This window comes from Dysidea avara, chromosome 5 (assembly GCF_963678975.1).
Source record: "Dysidea avara chromosome 5, odDysAvar1.4, whole genome shotgun sequence".
NCBI classification, from domain to species: domain Eukaryota; kingdom Metazoa; phylum Porifera; class Demospongiae; order Dictyoceratida; family Dysideidae; genus Dysidea; species Dysidea avara.
Window position 1 is genome coordinate 18,399,173 of NC_089276.1, and position 17,944 is coordinate 18,417,116.

The 17,944-nt window shown below is 37.8% G+C and overlaps 2 protein-coding genes and 1 long non-coding RNA gene across 24 annotated transcripts in view; 1 reads left to right on the plus strand and 2 right to left on the minus strand.

Moving 5' to 3' along the window:
* The window catches only part of LOC136255906 (uncharacterized), a 189,933-nt gene extending 178,216 nt beyond the window's left edge, over positions 1–11,717 (minus strand). For all 18 annotated transcript variants that reach the window (XM_066048820.1, XM_066048821.1, XM_066048822.1 and 15 more), the window contains exon 1: positions 11,529–11,717. In XM_066048820.1, coding sequence (XP_065904892.1) covers positions 11,529–11,575 — 47 coding nt within the window. In that variant the 5' untranslated portion in view covers positions 11,576–11,717. The remainder of the gene's footprint in view (positions 1–11,528) is intronic.
* LOC136255908 (exosome RNA helicase MTR4-like) overlaps positions 1–17,944 on the plus strand; it is a 247,932-nt gene that overhangs the window by 207,610 nt on the left and 22,378 nt on the right. For 2 of the 5 annotated variants that reach the window (XM_066048825.1, XM_066048828.1), the window contains exons 2-7: positions 13,650–13,791; positions 14,155–14,217; positions 15,134–15,246; positions 15,495–15,555; positions 15,657–15,770; positions 15,901–15,933. The exons of 2 other annotated variants lie outside the window; for them this stretch is intronic. In XM_066048825.1, the coding sequence (XP_065904897.1) occupies positions 13,650–13,791; positions 14,155–14,217; positions 15,134–15,246; positions 15,495–15,555; positions 15,657–15,770; positions 15,901–15,933 (526 nt within the window). Of the gene's footprint in view, positions 1–12,750; positions 13,060–13,649; positions 13,792–14,154; positions 14,218–15,133; positions 15,247–15,494; positions 15,556–15,656; positions 15,771–15,900; positions 15,934–17,944 lie in introns of those variants that run through there. One more of the 5 variants, XM_066048827.1, reaches the window with a different exon arrangement.
* On the minus strand, positions 11,809–12,624 carry LOC136256877 (uncharacterized). Its single transcript, XR_010701695.1, has 5 exons — positions 12,509–12,624; positions 12,405–12,448; positions 12,217–12,354; positions 12,069–12,173; positions 11,809–11,990 (listed from the first exon to the last, which is right to left on the minus strand). It is a non-coding gene; the product is annotated as an uncharacterized lncRNA (long non-coding RNA).

Below are 17,944 nucleotides of genomic sequence, written 5' to 3' on the forward strand. Positions count from 1 at the left end.
CCACCATATATTTTGGGCACCCCCAACTGTAGCATCCTTCCACCTCCTATGCAGTGGATATGTCCACCCTCTAAACTGGAAACCTCCTTTATAAATTCCTAGATCTGCCACTGGACAGCTAATGTAGTTTGAGCCATGCATGAGACTGTAAATGTGACTGGATTTCTGAAAAGCTATACTTCAGGACACTAAAATTGATCATGTGCAGTTGATACCCATATGTTTCCACTACTACTTCTTTAAGATGTTTAAATTTTAGCTACTGGCTGTGCTATTTAGTTATATTGACAAAGTGTAGGAGAATAATGGTATCACATAAAAAGTGAGACATCATTTTTACTCAAAATTATTACCAAATTCAATATCAGTAGGCCAAATTTGTAAAATTTCCTGTGGGGGCATGCCCCCAGACCCCCCTAGATAGAGCATATCTCACTAGTTGTATTAACTTTCTTGCCACATAATATATATATATAATGTCCATGTTAGCACCCCCCCCCCCACCCCCCTTCTGAAATCCTAAATCCACCCCTGTTATTCATTACTTTTCAAGCACTCCAAGTAATCAGACGTCTATTTTAGATAGTGGTTGTTCTTCAGGATGTCAGAAGAAACAAAATTGGTGAGTCATAGACTATTTAAAGTAGCCATTGTGACGAATGTATGCATGTATTTAAATTTAAAGATTGCAAGAACTCCGCAATTCCCTGTACAGTATACAGTACTGTATTGTAATGGCAGAGCATTGTGAGCATGCCCAGTGCTTGCAACACCTGCTGGCGTGAACACGCTTACCTTTGAATTCAACGATATTGTATCTTACTTACTTTGGTATAGGACTGTTGCTACAGCAGGTAAAGCATTATGCATGCCAGGGGAGTAGATATGACTCATCTCTGTATATCCTTTGCCATTTTAAAATCTCAGAATCCGTGTACTCAGAAACCGTCGATAAAGAAGTTTTCTGACAATTACTTGAACAAAAGGGTGTAAGCTTGAAGACATGACCGACAATGAGCTATGTGACTACTTTTCCACAGCAGTAATATCTGTTGGGTAGCTAGCTAGTTTGCATTTTAAGCAAAAATAACTACTTTTACAATGTGATCAGGCATGATTTATAATGAAAGGCCGAAGGGACATTTCAGGCCAACCATCTAATTCTGTAGTATGCAAGTATGAACACGTAGACTGCTGTCATCATTCATCGCTTCTTATACTGTACTTTTAAAACACATTTATAAATCTGTAAGCAGCATGCTATAGCCAGCTAGCTACAGTCCATAAAAATTTTATCCTCGAATTTTGTTGTCGACGTGATTTGTACACTCTATAGGGAAGAAGTTTGCAGAGAATAGCTCTGCAGTTGCCCCAACTGGACATTATAATTTCATTGCATTCTTGCATTCCCACTTTAAACTCACTTATCTTAAAATACATTTTAGAATTGCAGTTACCTTCAAAAAGAGCAACTCTTGGCAAACAGAATGATACCAAATGAAGCTCAGTAGAGGAAAGATCTACTCATCAAATCCACAATACGGGATACTATCATTCACAATTATTGTTTCAATTAAAATTTCTAACAATTCCTATGTATATATATTCACAAATATCTCATGACATGTTTGGGATATCCCAGATTCACAGCTAGATTCTTGTAGCACAGTCTTGAGCGATTCTAACAAGCTTTAATATGTTGGTTGTTGTGGCCCACCCCTGGGAGTAGTGGCAACCACCACCATTCATTGAGGATTCTATTACACACATGTGCTCATATATACACAGTCTAGCATTTTTACCTAGTTATACACACCACACTGAGCTCTATCATTGCCTACCTTGCCCTAATGCTAATTACAGAACATTTTTCAAAAAGCCAGTAGCATATGTAACAATACACAAGAACACAATGATACCACAATAGCAAATAACATCAAAACTCATGGTAGTGAGTCGTGTGGCCAGTAAAGTAGAAATGCGCACCACAGACAATAAATGACGCTACCACTACATGTAAGGATTTTAAAGGAACGAACATTGTCAAATTCTTCCTGCCTGTAACTCACCCATCATTTACAGTATCCCTGAAACTCTAGAGTTAAACTCATCGTGTCACTACCACACAAACAGTGAAGGAAATCCATGTCAATTGATTCGAGATAGAGATTGCCAACATCAAAAGGAGGGTTTCGTTTTTTTGTTTGTTGTTTTTTTATCGCATGAGGTTATATGCAATCAGAGGTGCATGTCTTGCATTCCTTTGTGCATTCCGAACATTGATTGCCCTGCTATCGCGTCCATTTTCTCTCAATCACCTCAAGATTCACATCATCGATTTTGCCATACATCATTACCCTACAGTCATAGTTTCAGCATTAAACAAAATTTCAGTCAACCTCGAGGCCAAATACAAAACCCATATTGTTGTTTTCCACAATACTTGGCATGTAGGGAAATGAGTCTTTAAACTAGTGCTGGGACAAATGTGAAGGATTCGAAGGTTAGTCCGAATGTTACATAATTTGAATAGAGATACACATGATTTGAATCCATTAGGAAAAGCTCCCTTTGTCTGATTGAACTGTTTATGTGTGCATTTTAATAATAAATCTAGATAGCTAAAAAACAAAAAAACAAAAGAATGAGTCATATGCACATTGTTTATAACCGAGTTAAACGCCATGGCATCTGGTTCAGGCAACGGTTTGGATTTCGGCAACTCTTCCTGGCGTAATAGGTCGGATGTGTGACAGTACTTTAAGAAGGAGGGGAGCAGAAATGTTATTTGTACCCTTTGCAAGGGCAAGTTTGCTTACCATGTCGGCACGTCAAATTTATGGAACCACCTGCAAAGAAGCCATTCCACTGTGAACGCTCATGATTCTGGACAGCCCAAGATTGATTCGATAATGAAAGTACAGAAGTGTAGCCCAGCACGTGCAAAGATTCTAGACAACCTGATAGTTGGACTGACTGTTCACGATTTACGACCAGTGAGAATGGTTGAAGGACAAGGATTTCAAATGCTAATGGAGTACTGTGAGCCTGAATACACTGTACCATCATGGAAACATATCATGTTCGATCGATACAAAAGTGGAAAAGCATTAATCACTGACAAACTTCAATCAGACGTGTTCTCACTCTCCCTCATCACCGATATATGGATGAGCAGTTCTACAGAAGCTTATATTTCACTTACTTGTCATTTCCTTACTTCACAGTGGGAATTTGTTGATTGTGTACTTGCTACAAGATAATTTCTTGACCACCACACAGGAGAGAATATTTCTTCTACTATAAAGGAGGTACTAGAATCTTATGAAATTGCTAACCGCACAGTAAGTAGTATTGTACACGATCAAGGATCAAACATGAGACGGGCCACTGATCTGTTGCAAATTGAAAAAGGATGGGCTAGAGTGAACTGTTCAGCTCACATCCTGCAACTTTGTATTAGTGATGGATTTAAAAACAATGTGTCTATTGATAGAGCTCTTGGTGCTTCCCATAATTAGTAGGCCATTTCCATCACAGCACATTGGCAATGGCTGAATTATACAAGCAACAGTCTCCAATGAATATGAATCAACAAAACTCAAAATAGATTGTCTGACGAGATGGAATAGTACCCTATATATGATTCAGCGTTTAGTAGCTAACAGGTGGCCAGTCTCTGCTGTACTTTCAGATACTACCATTACAAAAAGGCAAGACCGTACCCTTGATCTCACAGCTCATCAGTGAGTTTTACTGGAAGAGTTAGCTAAATTGCTTAAACCATTGGAAGTAGCAACCATTTTCTTTTGTACAGAAAGAAAGGTGTCAATATCTTGCATTTTGCCAATAATGCATAATGTGTTTACTAGCATGGACAGTGAGGAAGGTGATTCAGCAAGTATCATTGCATTCAAGACAGCTGTTAGAGAATCCATCATGAGAAGGTGGAGCTTGGATGGAATTGAACTGGATTCACCACTTGTGTTAGCTGCTGCGTTAGATCCTCGATTCAAGAGCTTGAAATTTCTTACAGATGACTTGAAACAATCAGTCAGAGAAGAGCTGTTGCAACGGAAGGATGCTAATTGTGGAAACCCCACTTTTCAGTGTGTTGCTATCAAAGAGAAGGAACCATCTGAAACTCTACCTGCAAAAAAGAAAAAAACAGCATTGGATATATTGTTAGAAGATGACAATGACTCGATCAGAGGGCTCTGAAAATGATACAAAACTTGAAGAATTTTTGCTTGAGAAGTCACTACCTCATAATTCTGATGTAATGGTTTGGTGGAATATGAACGAGCACAGGTTTCCAAACCTAGCTAAACTTGCTAAGGTTTACCTTGGCATACCTGCTACACCTGCCTCTTCAGAGAGATTATTTTCTAAAGCAGGAATCATAACAGCTAAGCACTGAAATTGTTTAAAAGCCAAGACTGTTGAAGCCATTGCTTTCTTGAACAAAACTCAAAGTTTCTTAACCAGTAGGCAGTAGTTACTTACTAATTAACTATATTTTTCAAGTTCTTAAGTTGTAATTATGTAGTTTTGTATAGTACCCTTGACTCACATACAACTTTGAAACAGTTTTTAAAAGTGTTTTGTTATATGAAATGTAAGAAACAAATAAATAAATTCAAACATTCGTTTACTTTATTTATAGAATATTCGAATGTAGAAAATTTACATTCGTCCCAGCACTGCTTTAAACCATTCTAAAAGTTTCGTTGAGATTGTTACATATTTTGAGATTGGCTAGTTAGAAATTTGAATGTTGCCCCCACGTAATAGGCCTTTTCGTTTAACTAACCAAAATATGTCATTAGTATTACTTACTTCCTTCACTTTTCCGGAGTGCAATATTGCTAACCACAACTCACAGTTCCCATTGACTCCTGTACAAAAATATATTCTTTTTAAAAAGCTGAAACATTTTCATTTTACCGTATATGCATCCCAAGTTTCTTTAAATATTAGATGTGGTCTTCCTCTCTCAGGAAAACTTTGTCTCATTACATTACAACAACCTGTCTTCGAGTTACAGAAGTTGTATAAACAGCTGTTCATGTCCTTAATCACTTCATTTAGCACTGCAGTTAATGAAGTCACTAGTGATAAGTCTAGTGCAAATAATAGTTAACTACCATTCTCACCACTAGTAGCCATTCAAGCCAAGCTAAGGATAGCAATAACAGAAATGGTGGTCTTATAGAAAATGACACACTTGGACCAATGGTGGAGGTGCCGTTTGACCAGTGTACTGTTCCCAAACTTTGATGGTAGTTATTGTATAAAGAAATCAGCGTACTAGAGAGGCTAAAGAAAGAAAAAATAGCTGGCAGTGGTACTAGGAATCTACGCACTGCTGGGAATTTATCTGATGCTATTGTAGCTCTTGGATAGCTTGTGAGTTCCATGCTGTTAATCTAAGCTACATTGTTTAGCTACCTGTATACAGTATGCTCTTTTCATGCTATTTCAGTGAATGATACAGGACTAGCATTCACCTAACATGACAACAAAGCTAAGATGATTCAACTTGATAATCTCACTAATAACTCGCGAATTAGCACTGAAAATAATAATCCACCACTCGCCAATGCTTACCCATTGACCGCCAATATCAACGGTAGTATATTAGTCATTGAAGGTAACATCGCACTCCGGAAGCCACGTCATAGACCAATTTGTCGTCACAGTCTAACCACAACATTCCACTGCCTTAAACAAAAAGGCCTATTTGCTCTCTAAGGATGCAGTAAGAATTTAACCCTCTCACCGCCACAACCGCCATATGGCAGTTTCGATTATAAACACCCATAGCATCACATTCTAAATGCTCTGTAACTTTATTCGAGCATTTTAGTAGCCCCTGCGCTTATCCTGTAGTGGACACGCCCTTAAGTGAACGGGAACAGGGATAACCGGTCTCTCGCGCACTATTGCACGGTTAAATAATGCAATCACGTACTTTTGGAATGTTGATAACAAGCATTATAGACGATTCTTAGACGTGATAATGGCACTACTAATAAAGAGAAACAGTAAGGAGAGGGATTATATAGGTTGGAGTGGCGTGTTGCTACTTTTGTATGCCTCGAAACACTAACCTCATGCTTATATGCGCATGCACACTTGCTCAATGCTGGAAAACCAGACTTATAGATACTCGCTTCAACTGTAAACTGGTTAGTGATGTTTATTGTATTATTATAAACAGTGCTAGCCTGTAAAGTAGTGAAATTTCACGTTTGGTTTCGCTTAGATCGATTTTCGTACTTTAAAGTTATATAATGGATTTGTGGTTGCTCTTGTGTAAACAAAAAGTTCATAATCAAATTCCTTGTTCTATAGCGAGTAAATTTATATATAGTTTTATAGGATTATATGGTATTATGTGTAAGTTATAGCAGTTTAGAAACAGTAGATTGGAGCCTCTACAAATTTGGCAGTGAAGGGGTTAAATTAAAGAATGACGCAGAGCACAATTGCGGTTACCGGTTATAGTAAGTGTAGTTAATCAGTACATATAGCCATAAAAGAAGTGTGCAAACAACTATGCCATCATTTGAAAATGGTTAGTTTGATATTTGAATTTAGTCACCCCCACGTAATTTGCTCTCTAAGGGCGCGGCTTATAGAATTTAAAGAATGATACAGAGCAAAACTGTGGTCACCGGTTATTGAAATGGGCTGTGTGTGAATAGTAAGTGTAGTTAATCAGTGTGCAGAGTCAGCTGCTCAAGTACATGCAAGCAGTGTTGAAATGAAGCTGCTTGCAGGTTTGAAAAGAAAACGAAGTACAAGTACAAGCTTGAAAAGGAAAAAGGTGGAAAAGACTATGTAGAAAGTTTGTGATAAAGGTCAAGCAGAAGGTAATAAGCTTTTCATTGATTTGGAGGAAAATGCAAGAAGCTGGATTACGAGATGTAAATGGAGCAATAGTGGAGAAAGGAAGAAGCTGAAAGAATTTCATCACCACAAATGTTGTGCAGAATACATCATGCAGTAATGATGTGCGGTACATTAGATACATCAATGTCATTACACTTTCTTGATCTTTTCTACTTGGCTTTTAGTCGAAATGCATTTTCTATGACCATCCAGTTATAGTTATATCACAGCAGGAGTAGAATATCTTAGTTATAGACACAAGTCTGAGAGCACAAGTGTTAATAACTAAGATATTCTACAACTGCCGTGTTATAACTGGCTTACCTAAGTAAAAAACTGTCAGTACTTTGATGTGTATGGTTTCATATACAACCAAAATTAATATTGACCACTGCTGTGATATAACTAGGTAAAGTCTGTGGGCAGTTTGATATATACATATATGTATTAGATAAAGCACTGCCGCGAGTGCTATATGGGAAATATAGCACGAAAAGAGTGGGCGAGAGACAAATATAGCACAAAGCGAAGCCGAGTGCTATATTTTGTCTCAAGACCACTCTTTGAGTACTACATTTCCCGTATAGCACGAGCGAAAGGCAGTGTTACATCTGGTATAGAGAACTGTCAACTTGAGGTACACACAAGACACACGAAACAATTAGAAATTCACTGAGGAGTGTTATCATCGGTAAAATAGGCATTGCGCCTGTGTTTCACCTGTGTCATACTGTGCTGTGCCTTCATTAGTCGTTTTGTGAGTCTAGTCCGTCTTCTCAATACTAAAAGGTTTTGATTGTGGTACTTTAATAAGCATATTTCCATGATATTCCTAGAACTCGTCCATTTATGTGAACAAAACGTACTAAGAACGTTCACTGCTGCTGACCACAAGCAAACCATCATCGAAATCTTCAAGTGTCTATAAGTTAAATCCAGTGGTTTTGTTCTTACTGGTTGGGTTGACTGGTCAGCCAGTGCAGTCAGGCTATCAGCCTACACTGGCTTGGTTGATTGGTTGTACTGGCCAGAATGAGTGATTGCTCACTCAAAGTAGGCTATCAGCCTACAAAATAGACCTGGTGGTTCTATAACTACCTGATATAGAACTGTGGTCTATTAAAGTGTTCTATAACTGCCCAATATAGAACACTTGGGCTTTTATGGCAAATATAGAACACTTTTTTGCTTTGATACTCCCACGCAAAGTTCTTTATATATGGGGTGACCTAATTTTAGAAAACGTCGATATCCAGGTTTCAAAGTCACACCACATACTTCATTAGCTGGTAATGCTGAATGCAACAATAAATTGCTATGCTTCAATCATGTTTACAGCACTGATAGTGACAATTTTGCCCATGACTGCTATCACCTGAGTTTATTAAACACATAGTTTTAAGTGCAGGGCTTGTTGTTGGCTCAAATTCACTTTTTTAGGCTTGTTTTGAGCCAGTCCGTTTATGAGTCCATTTTTCCCAGTCTGTTCTGCACTTTAATCATATCCAACTACCATAATTATTGTCCAAGCAAATCCTTTGAAGTATGGCTTCACTGGGATACAATAAAATTATAATTAAATTTTTTTGTCAAAGCAGTGTTGAATGCAAATGGAGTAATTCATAAGTAATTTTATCACATAATAGAAACAATTTTTTGTCTTGTATTCCATCATAATTACAATCAAGGATTTTTACTTGTGTTAATTAGCAGAAACTCTTGCGTTTCCTTCACATAATGGAATAATCAAAAACTGTCTGAAAAACAACTGAGTACAATGTGCACCATTTTCTATTGTAGTAGCAGGAGGCATTACAGGTATACAGTGTATGACATCCATCTAAGGATCCTATACACTCAAGGGCGGATATAGGATTTATAAAAGGGGGGGATAACTCAAGGTACTAATCTCTTGGGTAGAGGTGTGCAAAGCACACTTCCCAGCATGCAAAGCATGCTGGAACTAGGGGGGTCTGGGGGCATGCCCCCCAGGAATTTTTGAAAAATAGAAGCTAAAATACTGCAATTTGGAAACATTTCCAAATAAAATTCATAATATTTTCTACCTGTAGATATTTCATATACTGCCTTTAGATTATAGGTATGGCTCTCTAAAACATTTTGCTAATCGAAATGTTTGGGTAGGTACAGACAATGTACCAAGTACATGATGCACCCCTCTCACAATAGCACAACACTGAATAGGTGCATGTTAGAATAATAATGTTGAAAGTGGAAAATTTTGAAGTTTGAACAATACAAGATTGAATCTGAGAGCATTTTCAATGAAAATTGTGTACCTGAATTAAGCATTGCCATATATATTAACTACACAAGTGGATGAATGAAGCCCTTTAAACAAACCAATGCATTTCATTGTATGTATAGGTGCAGGCAGATTTGGAAAAATTCCATAACAGAACCAACTACATGTTTCCAGTGAATGTTCTATTAGAGTAGTTAGCTGACTGCTCTATTAGAATATCTCGATCTTGTACACCTCCAATGCTGATCCAGGTCCTTGTTGCATAACCTTTAGCATAACTCCACTGATAATACCTTGGAAAGATGTTTATAAGGTGGTTTTATGAGTATTTGTATTATTAGTGATCATATAATTATGCTAAGACAAAATTTCATTATAATACACTCAGCCTCTGGATCCGCCCCTGACACTGTATCATTCCAACTTTGACTTGAACCTAGCTCTTCACCAAATAGAAAATGAAAATTTCATGAAAGTTTCTGTGGTGTTTTGAAATGATGGCTTTGCAGGTACTATGTATTGTCACACACGCAGTACAACATGCGGCTCCTCCAATTTTCTATCTTCACAGCATGTAGCCAGACACCACAGAGCGATTGTTAACTGTTTATTATCAAGTATAACATTACAAAAGTTGAGTGTGACATCTGATGACTGATCCCAGCCTTTGACATAGCAAGACGTCTCCTGACTAACCCGAAAAATCTCCATTTAATGTAAAGGTACTTAAGACAATATAATCCCATCAATAGAATGACCTTTTTAATGCAACAAGCTTCAAATATGTGTTTAATATGACTAAAATTTACACAAACATCTTTTACATAAACCATAGATACTAGAATACATAATGGATTGGAATTGCAATACATTTTACGGTTACGGGCTCGATACGGTCATGTGATGACATTCACAAGGTAAAGCAGCATTTTAAATAGAGCGTATTCACATGACATCACAAATTTGGCACTTATTTAAGACACGTGCAGCATTTATTTGAGACGTGTTGATAAAGCTCCAATGGTACAATAGAAAATAATTGCATCTTCATTCTTTCTAACAGACCTTATACAGGAGCAGCTATTTTGTGACTATGTGGTAACCACCTATGAATGGGTAACAACATACTAGAAGCATGAACTTGTAGGCGCGTTGTACTGAGAAGACGTGTAAATGCCCTGGGACGCTCTGATATAAATATAAAATCTCTACTTTAGAACATTAAGAGGTGTGAATGTTGAATTAGTTCAACACTTTTGTTGAAATCACGAGATCAATGATGACGCGTGACCAACCTCCTCTGGCTACTATTTAAATCGAGCACGTGAAAGCCTAATTATAAGTAGTCCCTGTGAATTACGTTCTACTGATAGACTCCACTTGCAGCTTCCTCGAGCAATTTATTTTTATCATTATTATTATAAATAATTATCAAGACAGAAACAATAATATCAATAAAATATATCCAATCAACAGTTAAACAATGGCAGTGATGCATATCAACTACTCCCAGACTCCTCCACTTCGTGCAACTGCCATGCACGCAAAGCAATGTAGCTCAAAGGGTGGTGAACAAAAGGCGAGCTCTAACCCAGTGAGTAACAATACTATAAGGACATTCCCATTTCATAGACAAACAGTCACTAAGTTCAAATGGAACATACAAAAGAATTAGTGACAGAGAATGTGCTATACGTATCAATTCACAAAGCCGTTGGGTTTATTATTATTATTATTATTATTCAGCTTCAACACACAGGAGTGTACGGGAACTTAACAGTGAGAATAAGCTCTGCTTATAGAGAAAAACAATCAGTACAACCATATTCATTACCCACAGTTAAATGCATTCTTAATAGTTTCTTTCTACAATGCTAAAAATAGACAAGCCCACAAGCTAATTTATGATTACATAGTTGAAACAAGTGTAACCCGTTTTCTCTGCTGGACACTTTCGGTATGCAATAGCCAACGGGGTGAATTCAATTTATTTATTTATTATAGCTAAATAATTATTAGCAATTAATAATAATAAAAAAATAGCTAAAAATAAAATAAAATAAAATATATTTATTTATTTATTTATTTGGGGGGAAAGAGCAGGCAGCAAAGCTGATTAAGCCCAAACAATTACAAATTCTATAAGTACTGTACAATCAAGTTTGAAAATGTAGCTAAAGTGCTCAGTTCAATTAGTTGCCGGTCGGCAGTGTCAAATCCAATTGCCACAACGTCGAATTCAACTACGTAGCTAGCTATAGCCAATAAAATACTGCAATATGCACACGGTATGTAATACTCAATTCATCAGCTAGTTTATACACACACGACAAACTATAGACATGCAGCTACGTATTTGTGCTACCTTAGTGAGAAGGTGTAGATCACTAAAACAGCCCAGAATTCGAACATGTTTTCAGTTTCGCAGTGTCTATTCGTCCGGCTGGGCAATCAGAGTTGCACAATCAGATTCATGAATTATTGGAAGTATACGAAAAACTGAGCAGACGAGTTGCTCACAGGACGTTTAAATGTTTCTCTTCAAAGAGGATTTCCAAATCTAATAAATGGGAAGACATTCAAGCGTCGTCAGCAGTCTCTAATTGCTTGTAAACAGAGTCGGCATCATAGGGATTCAGGTCAGCAAAAAATTGATTTTTATGTACTGTGCTGCTGTTAACAAACAAAATATGTAGTACATTCAACTGTTCACTATCAAAGTACACCTCCTTTGAGGGCAACTGGTGCTGCTACATCTGTTACTAGCCTGCTACTTCCACTGGTTCCACCACAATATCAGCTCAAGTGCCAGAAGTAGTCATCTCACCTAGTAAGCTAAGTAAACTTAAATGGCCACAAGTATATATGCCGGAGTTAGTTACTCTAGTTGTTTCATTAATTTCACCTCTGTCATCTTATCCAAATGTTGTTACACCTTCTACTTCTGCTGTCCGTATTTCTACTGGTTTCACCACAATGTCAGCTCAAGTGCCAGAAGTAGCCATCTCATCTGGTAAGTTAAGTAAATTAAATACTAACTATATAGTGGTTACCCTAGTTGTTTCATCACTTTCACCTCATCCAAACGTTGTTATACCTTCTATCTCCACTGAGGTAGTGCCTGGTATTTCTACTGGTTTCACCACTGTGACAATAGCAGCTCAAGTGCCAGAAGTAGCCATCTCACCGGCCTGGCCTGGAAAGTGAATTCATATATGCCAACAAATTTACGACTAGTTACCCTAGTTATTTCATCAATTTCATCTCCACCATCTTTTCCATATGCTACCACATTCACTCAACAATCTAACACACCATCTCCATTGCAAACATCGGTTTCATTACCTCAATTGTTTGAGTTTCCATCAATTTCTCTGGGACACTTAGCTACTATCTGTTTTTCTCCAGTGTGTTCCCACTGATCCACTTGCATCAGCAGCTTCAGTGTGCTCCCCTCCACTATGCGATTATGCAACTTCTCGATTCTGATTGGTCAGCCAATATTTTGGCTGGATCGCACTTCCGGCTCGTGCTCAGCCGGGCTTACGATATTAGCGCGAGCCCAGCTGGGCACGAGTGTCTTTCGATTGTGGTATTACTTACACGTGGGTAATGACAGACTTCAACGACAGTGAGTTATTTTCTGTATTTGAGAAAGGAGAGCCCTCGAAAGCGGCAAAGAAAAAAGGCGCACCACCGCTAAAACGAAAAAAGGTGCCAGAATCAACTCCAAGTGATTCATCAGGAAACAGCAAACGAGCGAAGAAAACTTCTGAAAGCGCTACAAAACCGAAACCAGAAGTAGTCGTAATAAACGACACATCTGATGAAGAGCCTACAGCAAAGAGGTCCATACAACTAATAAGTGAGAATGTACCACAAGAGAGCATAGATGGGTGAGCGTTATTAAGAGTATGTAACGAAACTTGAATGAGCACTCCAAATAAACTCAGTTCCTCAAGCTATTTGTTGGCAGGAGGTCCATTTCCATTGTAAGAGCTTTTTAATCCATTATTTGTCTAGACACAACCATAGCAAACCGCCTAAAATTTTAGTCGGCAGGAATAATTGCTATCAAAAACTCTGGAATTCCTCTATCCCAACATGTGATTGACTCTAAGGACATTGATCAATTGGCTGGTGTAGCAACAACTATTAATTGATTAAGTAATTGTAATTTATTGTGATCTGCGAATCATACTCTTTTCAGAGGCCTGCACGGTAATGATATAACAATAATCACAATTGTAAATTTGTGCCAACTTGATAACTCATTGACACGTGAGATGACCTTGGAACTGACAACCTTACGGAATCTATTTTACTGAGCTCGTAGAGTTTGCAAAAAAAAAAACTAAACTATTCTCATGGTCTATGATTTTATGATATATGTAGGTAGTGTTTCAGTTGCATAGCCAACATGTTAGGTTACCTGTAAGTGTTTTATATAAGCCACAAATACAGTGTACGTATGTGTTTATTACAGACCCACCCCTGCTCTTAGTAAAGAGACAACAACAGATCTAGTGGATGCTACAGAAACTGAACAGGTTGCAGAGAAAGTTGCTCCATTGTTTGCCAGACCAGCCACTGTAGTGAATATTGACAATGAAGCATGTACCCATCAGGTGTGTGTTCATATTCTATGTGAGTGTTGTAACTAGGGTAATACCTGGATACCTTTGGACCAACTGATAGTCTTAGTTATCAAGTTGTCTGATCATCAAATTGTCCATGTCATTTTATGCACATGATGTCCTTGAATATTTTCAAGTGTTTCTTTAACAGATTCCACTGTAGTGCTGTGTTAGCTTTAATCAGTAAGTGAAGTCTACCAGACTTGATTTGTAGATCGACTTAGAAATGTAAAGTTTACTACATGGAATTTTGACTTTTGGCAACACTTGTGCCAGTACCTGCTTTTGTGCGTATATGAACTTATTGTATATTGCATACATACATCATTCTTACTGCATCTCATCATTCCACAGGTAGCCATTCCTCCAGGGTTTGACTATAAACCACTAGTAAAACCAACTGGTCCACCAGCTAAGGTATGTGTGTGTGTGATGACTGTAACAGTACTACAGTAACTATGTCTCATTTATGTTAAATTGTTAAAATTTTTAGGACCACCATAGTATTGTGATCCAACTTGTAGCAAGTGGTCAGTTTTTCCATGTATTTTAGTTTATATATTTAACCCTTAAATCTGCAAAAAGAACTTTTGGGGGAATGCATACACATGTTACATGGGCACACATGCTAGCATTAGGTAGGGTGACTTAATTCTTATAGCCTAAAACTACTACACATTGATTAAAAGTCTTGTCATTGGGCTACTTGGAGAAGGTTAAATGAACACTGCAACTACAGCGGCTTATTTGTTATGAAGCGTTGGACAACAGCGAGTCACATATTCGTGTTTAATTTTGATTGTGGTTTTACTTGTGTGAGTCGTATATGCCTGATAGAAAATTTAATAATGAAGCAAACGACTTGTTGCTAGGTAATAGGAGGAACCACCATCGAGTTATGGATCATTTTATAAAGGTATTAAAGGGTTCCTTACCGAAAAGTTATTGACATGACTAGTTTTGGCCTCACTGTTTAGTGTGCTAGGTATTATTTTAATCCTTAATTGTCACATCACAAGCAGAGTGACATAATTTACGTAGCCATAGGATGGACGCTTTGAAAATTATCACACTTTGTGCAAGGCAATTAAGGCATCCATATTTTATTAATTTAAATCCTTATGCAGGTTTAAGGATTAATGGCTGAAGTTCCACTGTACGTATCTACAGTATCAGTGATGTGTAGCCTTAGTTAAGACCATACAGTTATTTTATCAAGTACTTTATAAAGTATATCTGACTATTGCCAGTCACACACAGCTAATAATGTGTAATAAATCATGATGCAGTGAGTAGTGTTGTACCATAAACATTTCTTGTTGCTTGTTCACAGGAATATCCATTTGTGCTGGATCCATTCCAGAAGGAAGCCATTAATTGTGTGGAGAATAAACAGTCAGTGTTAGTGTCTGCCCACACCTCAGCTGGAAAGACTGCAGTAGCGGAGTAAGCTAAGTGTACCATGGAACCTGTGTGTAGTGTGTGAACCTGAGTAACCACTCTTGATGAGTTGGGTTTTCAATTCTAAGGTTTATATGGTAACTCACCTTTTTAATACAAACACTTGCTTGGTCTACTTGGTCTGATTCCAACTACAGCATATTCTATCAAGTCTATGTTAGTACAAGTATATGTGATGGGATTCATTATTTGTTCTGTGGGTCAGTTCTGTCATTCAGTCATTACAATTGTAGGTATGCGATTGCTTTATCGTTGAGGGATACCCAGAGAGTCATCTATACCACTCCTATTAAGGTTAGGGGGACAAGTATAATATTATGAACATTATGAATGTGTTTGTGTACATCTACAGTTGAGACATGTTGATTACAGCAAAACATGTTATTGGTTTATAGGCCCTTAGCAACCAGAAGTATCGTGAGATGTATGAACAGTTCCAAGATGTTGGACTGATGACAGGTGATGTTGCTATTAACCCTAGTGCCTCTTGTCTTGTTATGACAACTGAGGTGAGTGTTAGTGCACAATGAAATAGCACACACATGCGCGCACAACGTACACACGTACACACACACAACAAAAACCCTTAATTTCTGTGCAACTAACTGTATTTTGATATTTTTTCTTTACTGTGCACAGATTTTGAGATCAATGTTGTATCGTGGATCAGAGGTATGTCTGGCAGTATTAATATAATTTGAAAATAGTATGTGACCAATGCTTTTAAGTTAGAAGTTTCTCATTTGCAAAAAGAGTCCAACAGAAGTCTCTTGGTACTAAAAGACTCGTGGCTAACTGCACTAGTTGATTAGTTATCACTGTGCACACAAGAATTTGTTGTTTACTGCTGAAATATTGTGGACAAAACAAAAGCACAACCAATTCATTAGCTAGCTACATAGTGTTGCAGTGCCAAGGCAGGCAGCTATTGGTGTCTTACTTTCCTAGAAAATGGGCTACGTACGTTTCCATAACAAGTGGCATTTTAATGTTGCTAGCTTTATGACACCCACTTTCACTTTTTCTACATGAGCAGTGTAAAGCGATAACTGTTCGAGTCTTACTCATGGTAGTTGTGATGAGGGTACTTGTCTAGCATGTGTTTCATCCTTACTTAAACTGATGCAATACTTTTTTGATGCTACTAAAGTATCACTAGTCCCACAGTAAAACGTCTGGCTCCGTGCTCAAAAGGCAGGTACTTCAGAGTATCCTGTGCAGCCTTTCATAAACTCTTCACTGACTTGGCAAAGCTGAGTGGCGCAAGCAAGAGTATATGTGACCCAGTCTGACAAAACCGGGCTTATCGCCTATTTAAAAGTATCGAGAAATGCCGGTTTTAAGTATTTAGTGTGTTGTAGCTCGCCAATGGTTGAAGCTATGTGTACCAAATTTTCACATGTTTTATACCAATTCCTTACCTTCCAGAGCATCCACTGTGCAAGTAGCCAACAACTAAGTTTCCCACCATTTTAGATAGTTTTTAAACCGAGGTTGACTGTGTCAGGCGAGCTGCAAATTGGGTGGGCGGCGGGGGCCCTGGAGGGCGGGCAAGATGGTGTTCAAAAATTGAATAGGAAGGCCAAGGGATGAATTAGGCCAAGTTTTGAGCCAATGAGGTTTCAAAACTGGCTAAAATGAAAGGAAACTCACAGCAGAGGTACTTATTCAACACCACAGAGTTGTACAACCACACACAGTCATTCCCAGGCTGACCAGAACTCCATTAAGGCCCCACACCACACGTACGGATTGCCACTGGGCTTGGGAAAAGTAGCCAGCAAACCCAGACCACTCAAGTTTAGCTGATTTTAAATGTGTAATTAGATAGTTTATTCATGTAGCTGTGTGTCCTGGGTGAAAAATCGAATCTGCTGACATGGGCGATAAGACCGGTTTTCTCAGACTGGGTCACATATGTAGAAACCAAGAGTGTTGAATAGTGTATTGGTCTGTGATTAATGATCGGATATTTCATTAATATTGTTCGTTTATACAAAATGGTAATTTGAAATGCATGTGTGGCAATGGGTCTTTGTTCACCAGTTTTCTGTGTTATTCAACCAAGTATTCAACACTTATTTTACAAGGAAAGTGTAGTAAAGACCCAAGATAACTCCAGCTTGCTAAAAAAAAAAAACAGTTGGACAAACAAGCATGCTGCCACGCCTTCAAGATCCACATGGCAGTGCCAGAACTTTAACATTAGCCATATTCCTTTAACGCTATCATGTGTTCACTTGGTTTAGTGGCAGAATTGGGCTAAATACTGCAACCCTTAATTCGCAATATAAACGAACAATTACTGAAATATCCACGCAATCATTAATTATGGGGTAATACCAGACATGGGGCCAAGTACATTTGAAAGTACTTAAGTAAAGTACAAGTACTTTTGAATTTTCCAAGTATAAGTACAAGTACTCTGGCGACAATCAAGAGAGTACTTAAGTAAAGTACAAGTACATGCTGGAAGTACTCAAGTAAAGTACAAGTACATTTTGCTGTAGCAAAATATACACTTATTCAGTGTATTGTAGTATGTAAGTGTACCTAGTGGGATTGGTACTTTCAGGTTTTTGTCAACTATTCACTCTCTTAAACATTTAAATGCACTAACTTTAGCAGCAGCATTGTTTTTATTTGCCAGAATTTTATGACATCATTAATCGTGGCTACATGA